General features: G+C 49.1%; 1 protein-coding gene across 1 annotated transcript; it reads left to right on the forward strand.

The window, feature by feature from the left end:
• Nucleotides 1-14798: 14798 nt before the first annotated feature.
• On the forward strand, nucleotides 14799-16850 carry LOC119104386 (longitudinals lacking protein-like; the record flags this gene model as incomplete). Its single annotated transcript, XM_037228082.1, has 4 exons — nucleotides 14799-14824; nucleotides 15723-15907; nucleotides 16282-16458; nucleotides 16779-16850. Coding segments are annotated over exons 2-4 (432 nt in total), but the record flags the coding sequence as incomplete, so codon positions are not given.
• Nucleotides 16851-17560: the final 710 nt, after the last annotated feature.

The following is a 17560-nucleotide window of genomic DNA, read 5'->3' on the forward strand; positions in this document are numbered from 1 at the left end:
GCATATGCCTTGCAGCTTTTTCTCGAGCTTGCAGAATAATACCCGCCTTGTAGGTTTCTGAGCGGACATTTTCTGTGAATATTGGCCCTCAGGAAGATCAGCATTCAAAACTTGAAAAAGTGCTCCAGACTAATTTTGAAGGAAAACCATAGCGCAGTGTGGGTGCCAGTGCCGTGCGACTTTGCTATTGGAAAAAGGTGCTAACATTGATATAGATAGACCTAGATTGAACTAGACGGGTAAATATACGTGTCAATCGGCAAGGCAGCACCCATAGCCCAGTTCCTCGTAGAACAATTAGGAGAACGAACAGGTAGACGCATTGACATTTCTGCCACATGCATTCACTAAAACGAATATCAATGGTAAATTCAAATTTTTCTGCCGATCCTGCTCCATTTTGCAGATTTTTCAAAAGAGAGCCAGTTTTTACAAGTCACCTACATTCAGGGGATTAAACAAGGTGCAATTGCCAAGCATTACTATGCTAGAGTATATATCCAACTAATAGAAAACATATGCAAAAATACTTGTGTTCTAAAAATACATATATGCAAACAAGTTCAACGACACAGGCTTCACGCATAGGCAAACGAATTCAATGAGACAGACATGACGCATCAAACATTATTCGTGCATTATTCGCACATGCAAGCGATTTCAAGTGAACAGAAATCACGCATCATGTAATAAAAATACGAGCAATTTCAATTAAACAGGCATTGTGCATCACGCGTCAGACATCACTCATACATGCAAGCGATTTTAAGCTAGCACGCAGCACACATCCACACATTAATCGGTCCGCATAATCGGCCATGATGAGTCCTGTACGTTAACGTCTGGTCGCCGACTTCTTATAAGAATGGATTCCCGGATTTTCCTGTCTGAATGGTCCGGTGCTCTGTAGATGACTTCAAGCTCTAAAACGGTTACGGTCCGTACCCGCCTGAATTTCAGCCTGAGTGTGTGTTGTCCACCAGTGGCCGCTGAAGAGGGTACTCTCTATTTTGTTCTCAGCGTCCGGCAGGTGTTCAATATATCACAAACGAATATAGCGAGGAATCTCACGAGAAATTAGGCTATCAGTACCATGTTATTTATATGCATAATGATCCTCACAAACGCTCCTGACAGCTGCCATGCCAATCGCCTTGAGTCCCTTTGAACTTGTGCATTGCACATCAGCATTCTAATTCCGCACGTGCGCGGTTACCATGGCCAGGCTAAAGTGAAACAAAAGCGGACGAACAATCAAGCTGCCATGAAAGGGGGCACAGCTGAGTAAAACATCTCAGCAAAATACCCCGGTCACCGCTGACATTTGTTAAGGCCCTCCCGCAGCGTGGCAGCTGACCACGGGCCGGCTCGCAGCCATAGTCCACCAGCCGCAGTCACCACCGCAAACCACCGCTCGTGGTCACGCTGCTCATCTCACCCCACAAAAACACGCTCACGCGCCGACTTCGAACAAAATCGCCGGCTCCGCGCGGGCCCGTGTCCGCCTCCGTTTTAATTGTCGACTGGCCGCAGAAGCCGGGCGCCTCAAATCGCCCACAAATTACCGTCCAAACAGAGCCCGGGCAGCCATCCGCCGAACTGATTGACTGGGGTCCACGCTGGACTCAATGGGTCGGAAATTTGCATGCGTGATGGGGGCAAAAACATAATGATTACCGACGGTACAAGGTTGCGCCGCCGATTAGCAGGTGGAAGCTCGGAGGGCGGTCTGAGGAGACCGTTGTACTTCCGACGCCCAGGCAGGGCGGTGGGAGCGGGCCGGCCGGCGCCGCGACCGCGTCTAACCGACTCGGCTGATGCTAACCGGTGTATTGGGACGGATGCTGAGCCGCCTCTAGTTCTAGAATTAGTACACATTCCAGATCTAGTATACATTAAACCACACCGACCGCTATTCTAGGTCGTGAGCTGTGTCTTACAGACATGGTACCAGCGACGCTTTCGCCGTTCCCGGCAGACAGAAACCAGTGATGGTTGGCAAAGCGCGGTGCACAGAAACTCTATACACATTATATATATATAAATATATATATATACATATATATATATATATATATATATATATATATATATATATATATATGTATATAAATGCTTAACAATGCTCCATAGACATGACATATTTCTTTAGCGACGAACGAGTCAGGCGGATATTAACCCAAACCCAGGTTTGCATTTTGAGTAGGGGGGGGGGGCACAAATCCCGTTTTCAGTGAAAGACCCATTTTAGCCTGCCACAGGCGCACACAATTTCTTGCACGGCGTATAACAGCATTGCATGTTTTCAACTTTCTTATCTCTCCGTGTGTATCCAGATTTTTTTCTTGCGAAGATCCATTCATATGTATCTTAGTACATATAAAAGTATGATACGGGAAGGGTACGTGCCTTTGCCCCCTCCTCCTTGCATCTGCTCCTGTCTTCGCTTGGCAGCTGTGCTTGCAATCGTAAAGGCAGATATTGTCCCAGATAATGACGGCAGAGATGGTTTTAACATCAGTATTGGCGCTGATTTGATCGCGGCTTTTGCGCCTCACATGCTTTTCTAGCATGAATGTGAATGTCTGTAGACGTTACTCAGACACAGCCGGACAGCTCGAAAATTTGCCATGTGTTAGAGCGTTGTACCGTACAAGGCTCCTATACAGCGCTCGGCTGTTCTATTGCCGGCTGACTTTTTCTGGCCAGCTGTTCGGCAGCAGCCGCATCTTTTCTTGGACAGTCAGTTTCTTTGAGTTCGTGCCCCAATCCTTCACCGGCATCGCCGCACAATGATCTCCTGCTAAAGGCCCTGCCCGCTCGGCATCTCTGCCCGAGTTTAGATGATCTGCAACAATGATTCAACAATGATGACCCGAGATAATGATCTGCCCAAGGCAAGGCTCACTCAGTATAGCTGCACAAGCTCAGAATGATCTCCTGCCCTAAACCGGTGAGGACGGAATAATTTTGCCCAATCTGTTAGTCATAATGGCATTGGGCACCTCCGCTGATTGCCTAAGTCCACTGCAGCTGCCATTTGCTGTTTTGTGAGTCTGGTATGTACAGTGTGGTCGTCAGCACAAAAATGCATCACACCATTATGTCGATGCAGTCGAAGGGAATGTTTCACATTTGGAAGTATTAAAGCAATCATCAGATGTGATGAAATATATTCACTTATAACTATTGGTTGCTCACTTACAACAATAACTCCGGTGAGGACGGAATCATTTTGCCCAATCTGTTGGTCATAATGGCATTGGGCACCTCCGCTGAGGCGAACCAGGGTGCGTCACAGCAATGCCTACCACAGCTTTGCCGCTATGTCAGGGGAGACGGTGGCTACTGGCGATCCCTGCCTAAGTTCACTGCAGCTGCCACTCGCTGTTTTGTGAGTTTGGTATATACCGTATGGTCGTCAGCATAGAAATGCATCACACCGTTACGTCTATGTAGTTAAAGGGAGTGTTCCACATTTGGAAGTATTAAAGCAATCATCAGATGTGATGAAATATACTCACTATAACTATTGGTCGCTCACTTACAACTACCAAGTTGAATAGAATGCTCTAGACAACACAATTAACCTGCTTAGTAAATATGCTCTTCATTGTGTCATTGCTTAATTACGTCACGGTATCTTGCACAACATTGATTGAGAGCCAGTTAACATCCGTTATATCTATAAATCGTGCTGACGAACGTCAGATACGGACGACTCGACAGTTACGCTTTCTTGGCTATGACGGCTGTATGGCTAACGAAATGACGGGGTCTGAATGACGGTATTATGGTGCCATGGACGCTTGGGTGACCTTGACATAGTCTTCTTGAAATAGTCCGCACATCTTCAAGGGCATGTAGCTCAGAAACTTTAAGGGTTTAGGTCTTAAGAAGGGCAGGGTTGTTAATTGCATCAAAGGGTACTGAACATGGCTATTTCAGTTCAAAACCCTATACAAACGTGAAATATTCCGTTCAAGGCATGTTCTGAAAGCATTAAATCCAACAATGGGTCTGCTCTCCGTACGGCGAATTATACTTTACATTTGATTGCGAAAGCTCTGAGCCACCCACACAATCCACCGCCAAGATGCCGACAGTCGACCTTCAGTACATACCGCCGCACATATTATACAAATGAAAGCATATAAAATATAAATATGTAATAAATGATATAATATACTCAAACAAACATACTCCATGTATTCTAGGCATTTTCAAAGGATGGTCCTGTCTGACGGTTGTTCGCCATCCTCTATTTGATCTGTGACCTCCCGGTCCATAGGACGTCAGATGTTCGGACGTCAGATGTTCGGATGTCAGATGTTCGGATGTCAGATGTTCGGATGTCAGATGTTCGGATGTCAGATGCTCGTATGTCAGATGTTCGGATGTCAGATGTTCGGATGTCACACGTCATTACTGCTGCTGATTGGGCCTTCGTGACTGATCACCGTCCTGTTCCTGTTCCTGTTGGCTGGGGAGCGTTTCTCCCGACATAGTCGCGGTCAGCTCAGCGCGTGGAGGCTGCAGTGGAAGCCTCCTCGTCGGCCCTCGGCGCCTCTGATCACTCGTTTGAGGCCACCCCATCCGGCACCGTCTGCTGCCTGGACCCAGCTGAGTGGCCCGACCGTGATCCAGGCTGACCCGGCCGGCACCTGCTCCTGTTTGTCGGGCGGCGGCGCCCGGTCCGGACCCACTAACCTAATGGCGAGGGGAGGGGGCGCTGGGGGAGAGGGGGGAGGGGGCGGCGGCCTGCGACAAATGGCTCATTTGTGCGGACAAAACACACGGCGGGACCGGTGTCAACGCCGACCCATCTGACGGAGAGCCAGACGGACGTGGTTCCGGAGTGACCGGGGTCGTGGGGACTGAAGGCGGAGGGGAGCCGACGGCAGGGTCGCAGCTGCGGCACGCACGCACGCTCGCAACGGGTTTGAACGATGTTTGCTGCGTTCTGAGGACGTAGAGCTGCTAGCGAAAACACTATGCCTTTTTAAGGTGGGACATGAATTTTATTTCATTACGCATTTTGTCTGTATTTATTCATTTGATGAAATTCATCGTTTGGCTTCCAAAGCCGCGACACAAATGCATAATACCGCCATCTTGTAATTGTCTCCAACTTTATCTTTAAGACCTATGTCCTGATGATTTCGCAGCGTATTTCACTACTTACGTGCATCTATGCAGGCAGAATGCTTTGTGCTTGCCTGTTATGACCACTGACAGGAAACGTCCCCGTTTCTTTATTGAAATGATGATGTTCATGCAACAAATAAGAAATTTGGTGAGACGGTTTCGTTTAACGAATAATACACCGTGTGATGCGTGCTTAGATCATGATTGGGTTATAACGACATCATATGATATTTGTCTGTTGTTATGGCTTATCCTACAGAAACATACAAAATATGTACATCCTTCTTCCGTGAATACTTCAGCCAGTCCCTAAATCCAGTGATATTTCACCACTCGTCTTAATGGACGATAACATTTTTTACGTATGGCGTTCTGGTTTTAGTGAAAACTTGTCGAACAGCCGGTTTAAAGCAATATTAGTTTCCTTTGACGTGCATCTTTAGCACATTTCGTCAATGATTAGCATAATAAATGCGTTTAATCCTCGGCCTTTGCCGCTCATGTCCATAAATTCTTCGACTCTAGCCGGTTGAAATACTTCTCGCGGCGCGGTGAAAGAATATCCATTATAATGTGTGGTAAACGCTTCACAATGGGCCGCACCAAGCAGTACCACACATTTCCGCGGGCAAGGTATGTGCCCAGTTGACAAAGCCGCGTTTGTTATCTAACAGAGCGGCATTCTGTCGTAAGATTTGTCTGACGATCTGCATGAAGGAGTTCAGCTGTTTGAGCTGGTGTACGGGCGTGTATAGTGTTTCGGACCTGTATGACCTCGATCACCACTCCGCCCAACACCAAGAACACGCGCCTACCGTTGGTAGCCTTCGGCGACATTACACTGCCCGACCATTCCGCCCAATATCACAGGCACGCGCCAACTGTCGGTATCCCCCGGCGACAATACACTGCCCAGTCCCTGAGAACGGCCGGGGCTGTGCCCAGTCGTTGGACCGCTCCAAGGGTCTGATTAGCGCTCGGCGCGGCGACCGCACCCTGTTTTTGTCTTCATTAGGGGGCTTTTTGCGCCGCGGCCCACCGCCTGAGCGTGGCAGACGCCTACCTGGACGTCCGCCGCCGAGCAGAAGACGGGCAGACGACGCTGCATGCCCTGCGGCGATTCAGACGCCTCCCGGACGTCCGCCGCCGAGCAGATGTGCGGACGACGCTGCATGCCCCGCTGCGATTCAGACCTGTAATGCGGTCTAAGGTGGCGCCCAGCCATGTTAGATGGATACCTGCATCGCTCGATGGCAGTCTGTGATATAAAGCTGCTAAGTATGCTTTGATAAGATAGTGGCGAAGCCAAAGGGGAGCTTTTGTGGCTTCTCCTAGAACTGGTAAGAGGCTCCTGGGACCAAAAAACCCATTATTTGTTATATCTTATCCGAACATTTTGAATGGGTGGATTTCTGGGATCAGAGTTGACGCTGAACAGTTGCTGTTGTTCAAGCCCTGACCACATCATCCGACGGTCTGTCCTGCCCTGTGACGTCACTTGGCCTTCACTGCGGCTGCTACCACCGGTCGCAGGTGATTCCAGCCAAGGGCTAGTAGTGAGCGTTTATAGTGACTCAAACTCAAACCTGCCCCGGGTAGGTGGACCGGAAGGCAGGCGTTGTAACCAACTGAGCTATCGGGACGGACAAGTAGACGGACGGACTAGAGGTGGGTCCCACCACCTCCAGCGACAGGAACGTGGACCCACAAGCTCCCTCCTGGCTACGCCAATGCCTTATCAAAGCATGCTTAACAGCTTCAGATTACACAAAGCCATCCAGCCATAAAGCTATCCAGCTAACGTGACCGGGTGCAGCCTTGGGCACATCTTTTACATTTAAAACGCCTGAAGGTCCTGTAAAAAAAAACAAATATACTTTCGACGCAGCAGAATAGGATGCCGAACCTAAAAAGTCCTCCGTATAAAAACAGAGCCCCTATAGCGACGTGTTAGCGATGCCTTTTGACTGAAAAGAGCCCTTGTGGCCCGACTTGGTTCCCCCTTGGCGAAGCCCTGGTGACCTCATCGTGTTAAAGTGCATCACGAGTGCGTGGCAATACGCTCTGGACACCACTTTGATTAAGCTAGAACCAAAGTAGAACTCATGACTTTACCGTTTTGAATGGCTGTTTTTGTATTGCCGGTTTCTGTACTGAACCATCGTCGTGTGATGCCATCGTTGTGACGTCAGCGCCTACGGAACACGCTGGCGGCATTGTTGTACCATGCCTTGAGACAAAAACTGCTCCATCCGTCGCTTTATAGAGACGCGACGCCGAATTTTCCAGAAACCCAACCCAACGGAGCGGCACCTGTGTTGGTGGTTTTTGCTGCGCCCGGCTAGCGCAAAACTCGGGCGTCTGAAGTCTCCAGTGCATAAAAATCCCGGGCGGGACCGACGCAGGCAAACAAAAACCTCCTGCGGCAGCTCGGCCGACGCAAAAATCGCAAGACAGCCCGGGTAAAAACCGCGACAAAAATTTTATCGTAAAAATTCACCGTCTCGACCTTGAGCGTCGGCCGTCAGAGCAGGCAAATTGATTTATCACGCTGGTTAATCGTAGGGCGGCGTTGGAGCGGGTCAGAGAGGAAATCAGGCAAGCGTTGGGATGCAGATGGGATGAAAGGTAGGTAATACAACGCGTCTCAACCCATCCATGGCTATATTTCGTCAGCATAATGATGATTGTGGTCATGTATTTCGGAAACATCTATGGTTTGTTTTCTTCATTTCACCTGAGCGATATCTGTTTAGGGACGAGACACGTGGAAACACATCAAGGCTTAAAAACAAACAAAGCCCGTTCAAACACGAAGTCGTTACGACAGAGGTGCTATCGTTTTTAGCCCGTCTGGTCCCAAAAACGACTAAGTTCGGCAAACATTTCACATTCTTAGGCAGTCTGTTCCATCCTCGCAATGAGGGTGGAATTGTCAAGCGGCTTTTAGTGTTTTAAAAACGAGCATCCGAGCCACTGGGTATGCGTGCATAATATATGCAGGATACGTGCAAACGACTGCTGCTAGGTCGGTCGACCAGCTCGGGGGCTCCAAAGACATGCATTACTTTGTGCATTGATTTTAGGTCACGCTCTACAGACAGCCGTTCCACCCGAAGTCAATGGACGTGGGTCACGTGGCGGTCACTCCAACGTGGTGTGTAGGGCCCTTGGCCACGCCGGCACCGAAATCTACGCGTGTAACTTTTAAGCATAAATTAAATAGCAAGCGCACTTTTAAGTCACCATTTCTGCAATTTTGAAAATGCCAGGACTTCCCAACGTATAACATTGAGACAATAGAGACAATAGAGCATCAAGCACACCAATAGCAAGTTTTCCCGGGCCCGCTAAAGGCAAGAGTCCCAGAAGTATTTGGTGGAGTAAATCAAAATAAAATTATAAAGGCCATTCCACGTTGGCCTGAGGACATCTATCCTTAAAAAGAATCGACTAGTAAAACAAATTACCTGGATCGTTTTGAACCTCCGCACTCGCGGTCTTAGGGGCAAGAGCACCGACGGGTCGGGGTCGCAGTTTCTATGAGACGGAGCAGCACTGGCTGCTGCAGATGACAACAGGCGGCGGGCGCCGGGCACGCGAGAATGACTATTGTAAAATAATCCTTCTCAAAGTCTTAGAAAAATCCATGCGCATCGCTTAAAATTGGACTGGGATACATATTCCATTCGTATAAATTTTATATTTCATCTCTGCGGAACAACAGAAATGGAGAATACCCTGAGTGCCATCGGCTTGGAGATAGTTTACTGAGTCATGTCAATGAAAAGCGACGGAGTTGTTCAGTGCATTAGCGAGGAACAATACTCACAAGAATAAGACAATAATATTAGCTTTATTCCCCTAAAAAACCAGGAGAATGGAGATATAGTTAGGTTGATATTTCAAAAATCGCTTCTGCTATTGTGATGTAACAGATAGAATTTCACAAAAAAGTAACACCAAGGGTGTTGCAGCTCCTTAAAGGAGCGCAGCCTATTCTGGCAAAGTATCGAAGCTTCGCTAGAATTGAAAATGAAATTCATGGCAGGAATTCACTTCTGCTATTGTTTCGAGAAAGGCATGTTGCCGAAATATCAACTTAATTATATCTCCATTCTGCTGGTTTTTCCGAAGAATAAGGCTAATACTACTGTTTTATCAATAGCGCCGGAGGTTCACTTAGTGTAGTTATTTAAGGTAGCTCCTCCAGTTGATTGGTTTCAAATAAAACAGAATTGCATTTTCGGTGGCTTCAGGTTTCCGATAAAGCTAAAATCGGTAAAAAGCATAATGAAACGAGGACGGCCGCATCTGTTAGTTTTCGTTAAGGTGGTTTGTTAACCATTTGCTGCTACACTCAACTTTGCCAGAACAGGCCGTGCTCCTTTCAGGAGCGGCAACAACCTTGGTGTTATTTTTATGTGAAATTCTTGCTGTGACATCACAACTGCATGAAGTTGTGCAGATGTGCACAGGGATATTTCCATTACGCTGTCACGTTATCGTCATCTGATTCCAAAGGACCTTGTGCGTCAAACGCTGTAATCAGCGTCGCCGAATGAGTTCTAATGCATCACTGCTTGGACACGGCGTGTGGTGAGCGGTGCCTGCTTTTTCGCCGAGAGTGATGGCGATCCTTCGAATGCACGATCATCGTCAAAGCCGTCCGGGGGTAGTTGGGCCGGTTGAACGTGTATGAGCTCATTGAGCATCGAGTATGCGTGCAGCAATACAGTCGTATGATCGCTGGAGAGCCAACTCAATTAGTAACAATGCTACAGTCAAACTGCATTCCGCATGGCATGACAGATATGTCGACATGACGGACATGGCATGACAAATATGTCGACATGACGGACATGACATGACAGATATGTCGACATGACGGGCATGGCATGACAGACATGTCGACATGACGGACATGGCATGACATGAAGGGCGATTGGTTTGTCATGCGTTCCAACTGTAGAGGGCGATTGTTTCTTTCCGTTAAGAGTCGCAACAGCTTCGAACAGCGCACTCCGGGATTACAGCAGGCTCGCAAGGCGTGTTCATTGAAACGAGCGAGGAAAAGGCATTCCAGTAGGAGGGCATCTGCCTAAGCGTGTTGGGGAAAGATTGAGGAATACTGTTCTAGATAGTGGGAGGAGTTGTAGGAACTTATGTTTTGGCTTACATCGACTGCAATGTATCTTGTTTGCCGATTTAATTTTGATGTGTCGAGAATGTGCGTGTAGACGGGCTGTAAAAACACGGATGTTCCGGACAAGCCGTTCCCGTGAATGTTAAAATAACTAATTTACAAATTACTTAAGCACAAGCTAGTACAATACACGCAGAGTTTGCATCTCAGCACGCGAATGGGACGTGCAACTGCACGCCGTCCGTTTCACGACACTGGTGTGCGCCATACAAGTTTATGAAAACTGCGCCTTTTATATGTGATCACTGTGGATAAGCGCATCAGCTTTTAAGCCATGTAATACATGAATATATGCGTATGAAGTGAATTATCAGAACATATGTCGATGAAAGCTGATAAGGTTCTCGCATTCGTCGTCATTTGCCGACGTTCACGGCTTTGTACAAAGTACGCGCCCAAATAATTTCAGTTGAAAAAGCTGGAGCCTGATTTGCTGGCGAAAACGCGGACACCTTTCAGCGATATATCTTGCAACTTGTGTGCAATACGTGCACGTGACCACGTGGCCGCCTGCAATGCTGTGCTCAGGTCCTTTGCGGTATCCTCAAGGCGGAACTGTTCCGGTGTTAATGTTAAAAGGTACACATCAAGACTTCGTTGTGGCAGTTGGCCGTTTCTTGTCCAGGCCCCGCTGTTCCTCAGCGACGCCCCATACATCTAGAGTCTAGGCCGGAGCAAGAGCCGGTCAAAAGGACTTTGTCAGTTCAACAAACGGTAAAAGACTGTTTTTACTTGTTATCCAGCGCATCACTGATTTCACCACACATGTTCGTTTTGCTCTATCCAGAGCTGTCAGCACACCTCCCACCCACCCATTCCCCCCCCCCCCCCCCCCCACCCCATTTTAGGCCCATGCGAAGCTGCAGCTTTGTGAAAAGGGAAAGTTTGATGTTATTCATAGAAACATCTTAATAAGACCACCCGGTATGATCACGGGAAAACAGATTTATCGTTCATGGAAGGTGGCTCAAGCTGTAAAAGACAGTCTGAAAATAATGGCGTGACCTGACGCGAGCTGACTACAGAGCGGTGTTCCCATATGACAGTTTCCGTGTAGACGGCACACGACAAATGCATCAAGTGTCCTACCAGGAAGCCCTTACACCTAAAAGCGAAACCGAAATTCCACGACCTCAGCACGTCGAGACATGTCGATAGCTGGAAGGACGGAGTAGACAGAGATTAACGAGTGAGTGATTGGGTGACCAGACGGCTCAGCAGAAGTTGTCGGACGGTCCTTAAAGGGGCATGTGCTCTGATGAGCGCTGAACCCATCCTTGTGGAGGTGTAATTTCCTATTCAGTTTGGGGAAGGCTTTGGTACCTCCAACTTTGAGAAGAAAATGGGCCAAATTATGGGTGCTGTCCGTTTTGGGGAGTATTTTGGGCGTAACTTTGGCTGTTTTTCCTCTTCATTCCTCCCCCCCCCATGCCAATGTCTTTTGCGGACTGAATGCCTCTGCACGCTTGAATATGCCCGTATGAAGGACGAACCGGCCAGTGTTTGCCACTCCACCGAGCTCACCCACCTGATGATACCTACGGGCCAAATTTGCGCGGTAGCTGCAGACTTGGTATATAAACAAGGACGTACGCATATAGTAGCCCTGAGAATACGTGGCTCCTCCTCACAAAGTCAGGGGCGTGTAATATGCGTGGCAAAAGTTGATACAATAAATATCAAGGCAGATACGCAACAACAATAAGATAGAGAACATCCGATGCTATTGTATGCCACGCAGAATTTCGCAGGCCTACGCCGCGTTTCGCGCCGTTTTCAGTGGGGTTATTTAGTTCTCATCCTCCCTTTTGTGCAACGTTGCGTTATACGGCTCAGGACCTAAAACAGACAATGTGGCACCATGTGTACAGGCGCCCCCCCCCCCCGCCCCCCTATCCCCAACTTGGAGGGCCTGTGAAGGGCCCATCCAGGCACGTTAAGGGCAAATTCTGAACTGTTGGAATGGGATTGGGATGGGATTGTGTAGGCATGTAAAGACTCATTCCGGCCTGTCGCCGGCTCATTCTTGCCTATCTAGGACTCATTCTGAGCAAAAGAGAGCACGTCTGGGGCTGTAGACGGCCCGTTCTGATCCAAGAAAGGCCCATTTTTTACTGTGGAGAGGCCATTCCGCCCTATAGAGGCCCAATCTGATCTGTAAACGACCGATTTTTGACTGGAGGGACCATACTGGACTGTATAGGGCCCACTCTAGCCTTTAGAGAGCCCATTGTGGCCTCTACAAGACCCATTCTGGTATGTCAAGGGTCATTATAAGAGTTGTAAGCGCAGAGGTTCATTATTGACTGTCGAGGGTCCATTCTGCCCAGCACGTGACTCATTCTGACTGAGGGCCCGTTCAGGCTCGTAGAGGAGCCATTATTCATCGTAGTTCCTACCATTGCGGCCTGTAGGGAGCTCATGCTGGCCTGCACAGCGCCTACTATTGACTGTAGAGGGCCAATTTTGGCTGGTAGAGGTCCCATTCTGACCTGTAGAGGGCCCATTGTGACCTGTAGAAGGCCCAGTGTGACCAGTGGAAGGCCCGTTGTTGACTGTGGACTGTGTTATTGACTTCAGGCCCGTTATTGACTGTATTTTGTCCTGAAGAGGGCTTCTGAAGTTACGGCGTGGATGTGGGGCCGTGGATAGGGGGCCATTGGTCCCTATTTTTTAAGGTAGGAGGGCAGCAATGTTAGCTGGCCTCCGCTTTTCCAGATTTAATTTACGTGTGGCTTATGCTTTGCAGTACCTTACGTGCGTGCAGATTTACCTAGCTCACCAGCCATCTTCCTCAAACGCACTGGACACAACTGCTTCACATGGTAAAAGGCGGCATCTTATCCTAGCAAGAACGGCGAACGGGATACTTTGGAGCAAAACCGAGGGTTCTCTGGTACCAAAGGCTCCTTTTGGTCTTTTCGCACAGCCTTGGTCCTTCTGTATGACTGCTTACAGTCCCCTCAGCATGCGTTCATGGATTTTAAGATGGTATGATGCATCTCTCTAAGGGCCCTGGAACGACCATGGGATCCCGCCCTGTGTCGCCAGAATGGCAGCCGAGATGCACCCCGCGCTGGAACGGAATGGCCCTTCAGCCCCGGGCCGGTAATGACAATGTGTCCCTTGTGTTTTACTCACGGGCGCCTTACCCGCAGGGCGTATGGGCTCTCAGAAGTGAGTGGATCGAAACGAGGTCAACAAGTCAAATTTGTCCGCCATGTCGGCCAATCTACAAACAATGCGGAAAAATTCCACCTTGAAAAAAGAAAAGCCGGTTGGTTCGGTTAATCCGCCGAGATGGCCTTGACGCGTCAGTGTTGTGCAAACAGTTTGACAGATGGAAGTTTCTTTGATGCCCGCCGCTGTTATCGTAATTATTATATTTTGAAGGTATGGTGAGGAGATTTCCACTAGACGTTTTTGTTTTATGATTATCTATGGTGTCTAATGTATTGCGGACATCAATTGGTGGGCAATTCAACACTTCAGCGTTAGGTACCAATGTGAACCATGACCTTGATCCTGCCCCCCCCCCCCCAATGTTTTGAAACGTCCCTACGCCTGTGATCTGTGGGGTCCTATTCTCACCTGAAGAGGACCCATTATTGGCTTAAAGGGCCCAATCCGTGTTGAAGAGACTATCTAGTCTTAGGCGCTAAGACTATCTAATCTTAGGCGCTCAATTCGACATTCTGGAGGTTGCCCCCTCCCCTCAACTTGAGTATAGTTTCCGCGCCCTTGCCTGTTAACCTCCCAAAAGACTTGCAATCAAATGAAACAAGCAGGGGTGAAGCTTACTATTCAGTTGGGAGGCTCAAGGCCCCCTTAACTTGGGCTTCAGCCCTCTCCCTCGTGCAGCTCTGACGAGGTGGTCCAAAGCTGGATAAAAATCCGTGTTATGGTTTCTCTCTGAGCTGGGCTTCGTCATTTTCACTGTCAAGCCCCTGCCCCCCCCCCCCCCCCCCAATTCATTTTGCAAAACTACGTCCCTGGTAATGAGAAGACAAGGTACGTAACCCTGGTGCGAACTGAAAGTGCCTACAGACATCTTTAACTTGCCAATGTTGTACCTGAACATATAACAACTACACGGACCTAACCATTACAACAAAAGATTTCAACCTTGCGATGAACGCTATTCTCTACAGTCAAACATGAGCTTAACGCGCCGTCAAACGAAACGTTTTCGTCATCCAGGAATGTGGGAATTTCGTCCTGTGAAAGCATCGAAGAATGTCTGAGCTTTACCGGAACTGGCATCAGTCCGTAGCTCACATATGGTGTTTCCACTAAGCCGCGGTGTATTTTCAGACAGTCATGCCTAAACACCTCGCTATTTCAATATGTACATTCGCAACTGACCTTGTGAATTGCCTCTTAACTTGGCGCGTCTGCGGTAAACTTGGTGGTTGAGTATTTCATATCCTGATACAAGAAGGAGGCGGGACGTCGTTGGAAACGGGAGAGGTGGGTTGTGTGGAGGGAGTAGATGGGTTGCTGCGGTTTAATATTTAATTAATGTTCTACCCAAATTGGGTATTTTCCCAGCAGGAACTGAATTATGCTGTTTTTTACAACTTTGTTTTACTTTGCTGCTGTTGCTGCACGCATGCTGTTTTTACAACTTTACCCAACCTTTTCCTTGGGTGCATTGAATCAGGGTCTAACGCCTTAGGTTATCAGAGTGCTCAACTGGTAGCACTTCAAGTGGATAAGGTGGTCATTCCGCGATCGCAGCCCTTTTAATGGCATCATTGTTTGTATCTCTTGGCAGTGCCAGGTGATGAGTTAAGGGCAAGCTGTTGTTGCTTTGTCCCTGCATGCAATGTCTCTTAGGGACAGGAAACAATAAGTGTTGCAGGCCTGGTGGCAATTGACTCTGCCCCTAACCTGTTAGGTTGAGTAACTAGATGCACATAGTCAACAGCACAATTTGCCCATTTCTACATCACATATGTTATGAAATCTGTTAGTCTGATGAATTTTCTCAGAATGGGCAGAAGGCTGGATATGATGATGAGAAACCCAGAGAATGTAAGGAGCATACCCAAGAAAGGATGTGTTAATATATAACAGTAATTACAGGTCCTAGGGTACATGGTGGACCCCAATGCTGTTGAGTTAAATTCAGGGGGAATTGGTTGGGATGCTTCAGAATGCTGTGGAGAAAATGGTTGCATCCATGCATTGACTTTGTTATGATTAACAGGCTGGAAAAGAGTGCAGTTTCTTCCAAAGCAGATGACTCCTACAGCCACAATTGTGTGGCTGCAGGAGTCATTTGAACAATAAGACATAAGAACAATTAGGGAATGTGTGAGCATGGCAAGCAGCTGCAAATCAATACCAGTGTTATCTGTTGCAGGCATGGACACCCAGCAGTTTTGTCTGAAGTGGGATGGGTTCCAGAGTTCCATCACGTCTGTGTTTGACCACCTGCGGCAAGATGAGGAGCTGGTCGACATCACCCTGTGCTGCGAGGGCCAGAGGGTGAAGGCTCACAGGATGATGCTGTCTGCTTGCAGCCCTTACTTCAGGGATCTGCTTAAGGTGAGTTTTGACTGTTCTCCCACTTGTATCATGGTGTGATGGAGAATGAAGTACCTCTCACAAGCTGGTTTGATGTATGCATTATATGACATATAATATGATGTGATGTGATGTATGCATCAACATATAGCCATTTTACTGCCATATCGGGCTGCCAAGCAGCCTAGTTTTCCTCTGCTTGCTTTAAACTTGAACTGGCTTATTGGAAACAGGTATATGGATTTCTCCATCTCCAAAAATGAAGCATTGTTCTCATGCAATGCTACTTTATATTTTTGTCCTTATTGTGTTGTGCTGCCTGCTGAGCATAGTTACTTTGGTCAAAAAAGGTCATCATCAGCTCACTCCTGATTTCATCCCTTCTTGGTTTCCAGAACAACCCATGTCAGCAGATGGTATTCTTCCTGAAGGACACGTCAGCCGTTGACCTGCTGGCCATCATAGAGTTCATGTACAAGGGCAGCGTGAATGTGGCCCAGAGCCAGCTGGCCAGCTTCATCAAGACGGCAGAGATGCTGCAGATCAGGGGTCTCAGTGGTGATGACGACAAGGTAAAGAAGTGTGACGCACCTCTGCAGGCAACCGTGCACTTGTATGTTCTTGGTAGATTCGATATTAAAGCACATAGGTAAGTATCAGGGGCGTTTTTAATCCCTTGGACCGCGATCTCGGCACCCCCGTCCGCCCGTGGCGCGAACGTGCCGCCGGCCCTTATTGGCCTTCGCGGCAACTGACGCATACTCCGACGACTATCACTCACTCGCACGCGTCGGCGCATCACCGAATGCCTGTCGTCGGCAGCCGACGCAACCCCCCTCCCCCTCAAGCGCCCCTCCCCCCGCCTGACGACCGCGCTTGCCGTGCCTTGCAGAGTGACACCAGTGGGGCGCGGTTCCAGCCGTCGGCTGCGCCTTGGTCGTTCGGCGCGCCGTCCTCGCCCGGCGGCGGCGGCGGCGGCGGTGGCGGCGGCGAGCCGGCGCCAAAGCGGCAGCGCAGCTCGGCGCCTTCGCCGCCCTCACCCCGCACCGAGCATCCGCCGCCGCCGCCTCCGCAGTCGCCGCCGCGGCCGCCGCCCCCGCCGCCGCTGCCTCCGCTGGCCGAGGTCAAGGTGGAGAAGGTGGACAGGCGCGACGCTGCCGAGGAGGACGGCGATGGTGGTCTGGACGCCTCGCTCGGCTATATGGCCGAGTACGAGGGCGGCTACGGCGATCCCGACCACTCGGTCAGCGCCGTGGCTGGAGCGGTTACCCCAGCGGCGGGTGAGTTATGGGCAGCTACTGTTTCTGTGTTCGTGACACGGCGGTGCCGAACCCGACCTCCTCTAGAAGGGTTGGGTCGGCAGTGGACCTGTCCCTGTTCGAGGAGCGGTCGCAGTGGCTCCTACCCCGCGCCATTGACTTTCCTTTGGGTGCGATATGGAGTGCTGTTCGTGGCTGACCTGTTTGCCTCTTGAGCAGGCTTGATACAGGTTTGCCTCGGCTTGGCGGGTTAGTAGCGGTTGTCTCAGTGCGATGCCTTGACGGTCCCTGGCCACGGACGTGACGGTAATTCTCGGATCCCGAAATGTGCAAGTAAAAATTGAATTGTTAGGTGAGGTTAGCTAAGATAACCTCTTTAGGTGAGGTCAGCTAAGCTGGCAGCTAAGCTGTAAGG

This window comes from Pollicipes pollicipes, unplaced genomic scaffold (genome assembly GCF_011947565.3).
Source record: "Pollicipes pollicipes isolate AB1234 unplaced genomic scaffold, Ppol_2.1 Scaffold_6052;HRSCAF=7182_pilon_pilon_pilon, whole genome shotgun sequence".
NCBI classification, from domain to species: domain Eukaryota; kingdom Metazoa; phylum Arthropoda; class Thecostraca; order Pollicipedomorpha; family Pollicipedidae; genus Pollicipes; species Pollicipes pollicipes.